The sequence below is a fragment of the Papilio machaon genome, chromosome Z (genome assembly GCF_912999745.1).
Source record: "Papilio machaon chromosome Z, ilPapMach1.1, whole genome shotgun sequence".
In the NCBI taxonomy this organism is placed as follows: Eukaryota; Metazoa; Arthropoda; class Insecta; order Lepidoptera; family Papilionidae; genus Papilio; species Papilio machaon.
In genome coordinates, this window is record NC_060016.1 from 3,288,257 (window position 1) to 3,296,471 (window position 8,215).

Sequence of the window (8,215 nt, forward strand, 5' to 3'; positions counted from 1 at the left end):
CGGAGAGAATTCTTCAAATACCGTACCCTTAAAACATGGTATTTTGGAGGAAAGACAAATCACGACTATTCTCTGAGGTAGGATTATAACATCTATGAGAAAGGGTAGAAAATCGAAAAAATCGTACTCAGCCAAAACTAAATACAGTGAAATCTGGTTAAGTGAGACATCAAGGGACCTGCAATGTCATTTCACTTATAGAGGTATTCCACTTACCCAGTGTCTCAGATATACAGGTATATAGGTAAATAAATATCTGTCTCATTTACAGAGGGTTCCATTAATAGAGGTGAGAATACAGGTCATTTCAGTTTATTTCAGTTTGACATTTTTCAAATAAACATCTGTATGATAGTAAAGCGAAACTAAAACTGAAGGTAATTGAAGCTCAAAATTTGTACTTACGTACTTGGAATTACGTGTGGAATTTGTGGGTAGAATAAGAATGAGTAAACAAACAATGTTATTTCAGTTACAGAGGTTTATGCATATAAAATTTACTCGGTGTCTCAGTTATAGAGGTAACTATGATGATAAATCGAAAGAACAAATCCCAGATATAGAGGTTTACCTCGTCCCACTAACAGAGGTAATTCAGTGCCAAAGTGTTGGGACCTCAGCATGAGTTCCAGTTATGGAGGTTTCTCACTTATCCAGGTCCCACTTAACCAAGTTTCACTGTAGATCCCACTTCAAAATGTACCTATTTTTCTTTCTTAAATAATACTATGCTAATGAAATACGAGTACCAATTACCTAATGGTTCCGGATACTTACTACGACATATTATGATACCCCTATTTCGTAACTGTCTACTGGATCATCTCTAGTATGTTAATTAATTGTCTGAACAATTACCTAACATCACTAGAATATTAAGAAATAACATTTTTATGAACATGACTGGACTGACTTTAGGAGGCCTGTCCCATAATTTCATAGTTATGGAAAAAATCTTTAAAGTCGTCCATGCTGTACTACAGGCACTTTATAAACAAAATAATGATTTTTACAGTATTAGTTCAAAGCACTTAATTAATCTTTGACCCAAAGAAACTAATACATGTTGCGTTCCTGAACTTGAGACGATTATTTCATATAACCTATAAATCGTTATGCTACTATAGGCTTTATTGTAACGATCCAAGACTAAACTATAGGTGCTACAGTTTTCATAACTTAACAATCGAATCTCAATGAAAATAAATACTCGTTAATTAATTGCATAACTATTGGTGATTAAGTGATGTAAAGTAATATTTATTTAAAAAGACTTGATTTATTTTTAAATTAGTAATACACAGTAAACGTAATTGAAACTCAGTAAAATCCTTACCTGAAATACGATACCTATAAACTCTATGAACATATATCATTGGTGTTTAAGGAAATCATTGGATATAAAGAATGTTTCAGGTGTAGATTGATTGTATGGATTCAATCGACCAAATGGAAATAAAATCCCATTGCGTTATCAATTGATGGGCCAATCGGCTCAACGGAAAACGGTGTAGTAACGTAACGTACATATGTTGAGTTATTGATGCTTCTGTTGTCTTGTTCCAAAGACGCTAGTATAAAGTACTGTTCGATTACGAAAATTTTAACACAATACGATTTGAGAGGAAAATAGATCGGTTCGATAGTTATGTGGTCAGTTACAGTGGTAGACGCCAGCAACAACATCGATCGGCTCGCCCGGTGAAATACCACGACCACACAGAAGACAGACGTGAAGTGGAAGCAATTCCGCGTTTCGTCTGATGAGTGTGGTGCCGGAAGCCTAATTTTTCCTCTTTCCCTTCACACCCTTTTCATATAAGGAAAGGATGTGAAGGGGAGGTGGATCTGATGAAGGAGGAGATGCATGGGAAGGTTAAATATTTTCTTTTTGTGCGTCTCCTCCTTCGTCGATTGAATGGAGGCAACGCATCTGCAATTGCGGATGTCTATGGGTAGCGGTCGCTTCGCTATTTCAGCGAATTCATGTGACCGCTTGCTCGTTTTCCACCTTGTAATATAAAAAAAAATGTTATTACTAAGTTCAGTTGAAGTCAAAAGCGGTAACTAGCGAGTGATCGTTCGCACGGCTTATGGTGAACTTATCAACAAAATAATTCATGACTAGTTAATGAGTACTAATTGATTGTACTTACACAGGTAATATAAGGTACTAGGACTTTTCTTTAATGCAATTAGTGGCCGTCATTCACAATAAAACAGAAAGTGGTGTATATTATTTATTATAAACAATTCATTTAATCCTAAACACTGACATCTTTGTTTTCACTAGTTTCCACCTCGTGTAAATCGGTGAATCTCAATGTCATATAATTAGTTATGTATTGGTAAGATTGTAAACAAAATAAATAGAGATTAGAAGACATTTTGTGATTACAAATCAATTTAACTGACGCTCCGAATACGCCACTTAAATATCTAGCGCATACAATGCAGAAAAATTGTATAAGTGACGTCTTTTTACCTTGTTGAGCAATTTGTAAATTGTTTTCCATTACGTTTTAACGGCACTATTGAAAGTAGTTGTATGTTGATTGTTGCGGCCTCGATGATGTGTTGTTAAGTGCAGTAGAAGCAACAAGCCTTTCTTGGTGCTGCCGGTATCAGCATCGTGGGATAGATCTGTGTAAAAGCAGTTTTCTTCGTAAATGGATTTAAAGGCTCTTGTGTAGCGATGCGTTTCAGTTCGATATTGATTCTTGCAAACTTGTCGCCTTTCTCTTCTTCCTTCTTGACCTGCATATAATAGGGACGGAAATCGTTCGAATACATTTTTTTTTATTTTTTGCCAATTTTATTAATACTTTTTACAAAGTGCCAAATATGACATTATTGTTGAAATAATTGCAAGGACAAAATATTATTTTTTATTTTTCTTTACTCATTTATTATTAAAACTTTTTATTACAAAACAAAATCTATAAAAAAGGAAACTCTATTTTCCCCAATTTCGTTTACATAAAAGGAATTGACTTGCTGCTCGTCACTTTATTGTGGTTGATCAACGAATCCTACGTCAACTTTGAATTAGTCGATTTAAAGCTAAGCTTGTTTAGTTTTGCACCGATAAAAAATATTTATAAGAGAAGCACAGTATATCAGTGGAAATCATCCAAACCGTTAACCGGCTGTTTTTAATATTAGCACACACAAAATCACACACACAGACTAAAAATTTAACAACATTGTTTTTGCGTTGATAATGATTTCTTATAATCTTTTATTTGCCTCGTATATTATCCATGACCACATGAAAACCCGGAACCCGGTATTGCGGAAAAATATGGAACTTATTTTTTTGCGCACATTAGAAAATGATGGAATAAAGAAGCCCCCAAACAATGATTTTTATATTTTTGGTTAGACTATATAGACACTGATCAATTAGATATTTATTTATATCTACATGCATATTCATGATTTGTCAAATGATGTTCACTGATAAAAATATTTTTTCTACAGATTAATAAATAACATAATGTTCTTATATATGAATATCTTAGATGTCTTTGGTTCTCTCTCTAAGATGGCACAAGAAATATTCCTTGTCTAATATTAAGGGCACAAATGAAACGTATGTATTTTTAATGTATCTAAATTTTATAGTTTACATCTCGCGCACACAGTTGTTTCTTCGTTATGAAAAATGTGTTTCAACTCCTTCAGAATCAATTTATAATTTGCTTTCTTCTTTAGCAAACTGCTGTTTTTAAGCTGTGACATGATTTCTTTTATTTTTGGGGACAATGTTGTTTCAGCATTGTTCCTTCGTTGATCCTGAACCTTTTTTACTTCATTTTTTCCCTGTCAGATATAACCTAATGTTAATTGGGAAGATCCTATTAAAACGAAATACAGAAAATGAAAAAAAAATGTAAAATAATATGCTTTATGAAAATATTTGTCTCCTGTATTTCGTCTTTTACAAATTTGGGGGCCTTGCCATTCTCTTATCTACCCTCAGGTTTTAAGGAGCCAAGCGACGAATCTCTAATTCCCATAAAGCTTGTCAATCTCTTAAACAGTGTTCATTTAACATTAGATAGCTATGAGAATGGTTTGCCATGGACACATAATAGAAGAATTTTTTTAAGTATTTTAAAATAACAATAATTAAAGTTAACGAAGAAACAAAATTATGTTGAATTAATATGGTGAAGGACTACTGGCAACACGGAATAAAAATCTTCTCTTTGGCATTAGTAATTTATAAAACGGGTATACGGGGACTCCCTTCGATTTATATGAACATACCGAACACTGAAACAAGATTTCATTTGATAAAAGTACATGAAAAATGTGCTTTAATTTAACGTATGTTATTGGGGGGGAAAGTGTGAACATATATTATTTACTGTTAAAAAAAGACCGTAGGATCATTTATAGTAATTACTGCAATGAGGAATATTATCTATTGTACCGAATCAATAATTAAAGCATTTTTTGTCTGATTAATTTTAATGCACTGAATATAAGACTTCTTTGTTGTCTAATTTCTCCGGTGAAAACATTTTCCTCACACGAGATTTTACATTTTTTATGGATTTTTTAAAGAAGTCATTGACTTTTTTCATTTTTTCTTTGAAAATCTCCATGAAGCTACGCGAGTTCTTTTTCTTGTGTTCCTCCTACGAATAACAAAATCACAAATTGATTGTTTAATATATTCTTATATTTCCTCGTTTGCAGTAAAAACCACTGGATTATACAATTTTGATTTTAATTGTAAGTAGAAGTGTACGAGGACCGCGTCTTATGGAAATCCAAATCCTCTCCTTATCCCTAATATAACAGTTGTGAGTTCATATTTTTATGATAGGTATACGCTATATCACGATATAAACGTTCAGTAATTATTTATATTGGACAGATTTTATCTAATTAATAGCTTACGTAAAATTAAATTAAAGTCTCACTACATATTTAATGTAATTTTGAGTTTTTTTTGTAAATGTCACGCCTTACAATTTTTAAGGCAATTTTTCAGTATTTACGTTACATAAAAAAATGAAAATGCATCCTTAAAAATTTCAACAAAAAACTGATTGTAAACAATTTTGATTGAAATCACAATTCAAATTATACTTACAGCAGTAACAAAGTGAACGCAAATAAGGATTGCAATAAAAAAATATATCAAAATCGGAAAATTTTTCATCTTTACTATAACGCGTTTAGTTTTACTTGACCAATATTTCCTTCTAGAATTACAAAGTGAAGTCAATTTTACTGCATATTACATTATTTCTAACAAAGGACTATAAAATTGTTGTGAAATTTTATATGAAAATACTTGATATCGAAATATTAAATAGAAATGAAACATAAAACAGTAAAAATTCAATCTCTAAAATAGTCAAACGATGTTCATCGGAACATTCATGAGAGGAAGAATTCTATTTCTATAGATTATTCCTTTTTTAATATATCTTTCAAAATAAATTTTACGGGACCTCGAAGCTTTTAATCACAATTTTTTATTAACATTACTACTCATGTTAAACACTAGCAAAAGCAATGCTTTTGGAGTTTACGCGAAGATTTTTACAATTTGTATATTTTTTTTTCTATTGTTATAATTTGGAAAATATAATTAAAAAAAAATATCTTTTAACATGTAGATTTTTAATATGGTGCGATATCTTTTGGTTTCATATTTTTCTAATAGATGGCGTTAAAATATAATAAAATCCTACTGAAATAAAATCTTCAATCTTTTTTATTGAAAAATAGGATTGTTACTATACAATATCTAGAAATAAATTGAAATTACTATACCAAAGCCTAAATCTGAAATAAAAATAGCTACTTAGAAAAATGTACCACAAAGATGTAAACATTGTGGGATAATAGAGGGCTCTCTTTACAATGTTGTGGGAGTTCCCTTGAAGCTAAATAATAACTACAGATGTAGAGAGAGATAGAAGAACAACAACAATATTGGTAGTAAAAATATAATTGATAATAACTTAGTATTTAAAATATAGGGAAACTTGCTGGTATGTAGTTGACAGGGATGCAAGTTGTAAAAGTGCTAATTTCTTTCAACGAGTTGCTTGGTGGAATTAAACAGGTCTTGAAGCATTCATCACGAGTTTGAAAGTTATTCTGATTACCTCCACAGCCTGAATACAAGTATCGCTTGCAAGTCCTACAATACATCAAAGAATCTTTATCTATTACTTGATGAACCTAACAAACATTGATGTGTCAAACTAAAAATGTCTAAAATCTAAATATCATGTCATGGTAAAGGTAAAAAGTAAAAGGTAAAAAACCTAAATAAAAAAAGAAAATCAATAATAGATTCTTACTTTGTCAGCTTGTCCCAACCCCAGCGAAAGTAATGACCAAAGCAGGTTCCGTAGTCAAACAAAACTGAGCAAAAAATTGGAATTTTTGCTGTAAAAAAGAAAAAGTAAATAGTTTACTGTCATAAGATACGTTACTTCAGTAATATCATAAACTTAAATAATAATGAATTTCCACTGCTGAAGAATATGTATATAAGAAATTCTCATAGCTCTCCACTATTTGAAAAAAAAAAAATACCATGGAAGCACTTCTAAAGTCTAGGATCTCTTCTAAACTCTATGTTTCAAGATAACACAAAACATACAAATGAAGGAGAAATTTTAAAACAGCAATAGACATGATTACATAGATAATTTCAATGAGCAATTTCAACCCCCCAACAATGTCTCTGAGATCTCCTAAGGGAAGGTAACACTTTTTATCAGATAAGTTGTAACATTATTTACCTGTAAGTTCTGTGAGATTGAGTTTACAATAGTCTTTGCAATCTTCATGAGTTTCAAATCTGTTGCCATTGCCCTGACAACCGCCCCAGAAGAAACGAAAGCATCGACCTTGCTTCACATCATAATACCATTGTATTAAGTCTGCTCTACATGGTCCTGTGTCTGGTCTTAGAAAACATGATTTGTGTTTTGCTGAAACAGAAAAACATTCAGTTTTCACTTAAATTGATATTAACCTATAAAATGGCTATTTGCAGTGGTAGTTTAGCTCATTAGGTAGTCCTTCTTATCCCAAGTTAATACAAATTATTCTTTTCCTACCTTATTAATTAATTATTGAACATAGTAAAATATTCTAGATGTAATACTATTTATTTTATAACTAGTTAAATCAAATTTATTTGGCACCTTTCAACGTATTATCAATTTGCATACAAATACTTTTTGTGGGGCCGGAAAATACTCTATATTTTGTTGTTCTGATTTTACGGATTTCTCTGCTTTTTGTACATCTATAATAATGTACATTAAGTACAATTAATAGTAGTACACACTTTATCCATCCATTAAATATTTCCATACTTCATGAAACTAACTTATCTAAAGCTTGTAAAGATTTTATTGAAAATTGTATTTCAACAATAAAAGAAACTATGAAATAGTTTTATTGAAAAAAATATTAACTTTGTACATTTGCTACTTCATATTAGTTTCATACACTTTCTATAAATAGTACTGAAGTAAGGAAAAGTTCAATCACTCTTATTTTTATGTTTTTTTAACATTTACATATGTTAATTTCTTAAATAATAACACATCTTTACCTTGATGATCTAAATAACTTTAAAGATCCCATCGGTAGCTAGGTCACCTCACCACTCGTTGTTTTTCTTGATTTTCCCGACATTTGTTTATCGTACTATTAAGCCATGGCTGTAATTTACGAAATTTATTAATTACACCTTTACTCCTAAAAACAGTTTAAATTACATGATTTTACTTACCATTAAAGTCCGATATAGTTATCATTAGAGCTTTACATACTTCACACAGACTAACCAGGGTTACACTATAGATTACCTTGAAAATTTTTCCTGTATCTTTTCTAGTTAATTTTATATTTAGTCATGATAGTAACAGAGTGTTTGCTTGTAAACATTTTAAACAATCTGAATCTTAGAAATCTTAGAATAGATTGGAATAGGTTATGTTATGTACGTACGGGTCTTCTAGGGATGGACGTTAATTCAACCAATTAGTTGAATCAACAGTTGATCATGCTTCGACGTTTCAACAGTTGAGCGTTTCTCATTTAAGTAATTGAATTTAACGTAAATTTACATAGGTATCACTGGCCGTCATTACTTTCTCCGCAAGTCTTCGGGTCTTAGATTATAGAATGTAAGATTAACAAGAGGACAAAATCAACAAGT

At 31.1% G+C, this 8,215-nt stretch overlaps 1 protein-coding gene and 1 long non-coding RNA gene across 3 annotated transcripts; both read right to left on the reverse strand.

The window, feature by feature from the left end:
• Positions 1 to 3,615: 3,615 nt before the first annotated feature.
• Positions 3,616 to 5,216, reverse strand: LOC106719937. Its single transcript, XR_001357431.2, has 3 exons — positions 5,111 to 5,216; positions 4,276 to 4,281; positions 3,616 to 3,825 (listed from the first exon to the last, which is right to left on the reverse strand). It is a non-coding gene; the product is annotated as an uncharacterized LOC106719937 (long non-coding RNA).
• Positions 5,217 to 5,968: 752 nt separating this feature from the next.
• On the reverse strand, positions 5,969 to 7,767 carry LOC106719936 (kunitz-type serine protease inhibitor A). 2 transcript variants are annotated; one of them, XM_045686200.1, is made up of 5 exons: positions 7,607 to 7,767; positions 7,191 to 7,294; positions 6,783 to 6,974; positions 6,336 to 6,423; positions 5,969 to 6,172 (listed from the first exon to the last, which is right to left on the reverse strand). In XM_045686200.1, the coding sequence occupies exons 1-5, from the start codon at positions 7,636 to 7,638 to the stop codon at positions 5,998 to 6,000; spliced, it is 591 nt and encodes a 196-aa protein (XP_045542156.1). In that variant the 5' UTR covers positions 7,639 to 7,767; the 3' UTR covers positions 5,969 to 5,997. The 2 variants fall into 2 exon arrangements, with proteins under 2 accessions (XP_045542156.1, XP_014369911.2); XM_014514425.2 differs by lacking the exon at positions 7,607 to 7,767 and having other exon boundaries at positions 7,191 to 7,383.
• Positions 7,768 to 8,215: the final 448 nt, after the last annotated feature.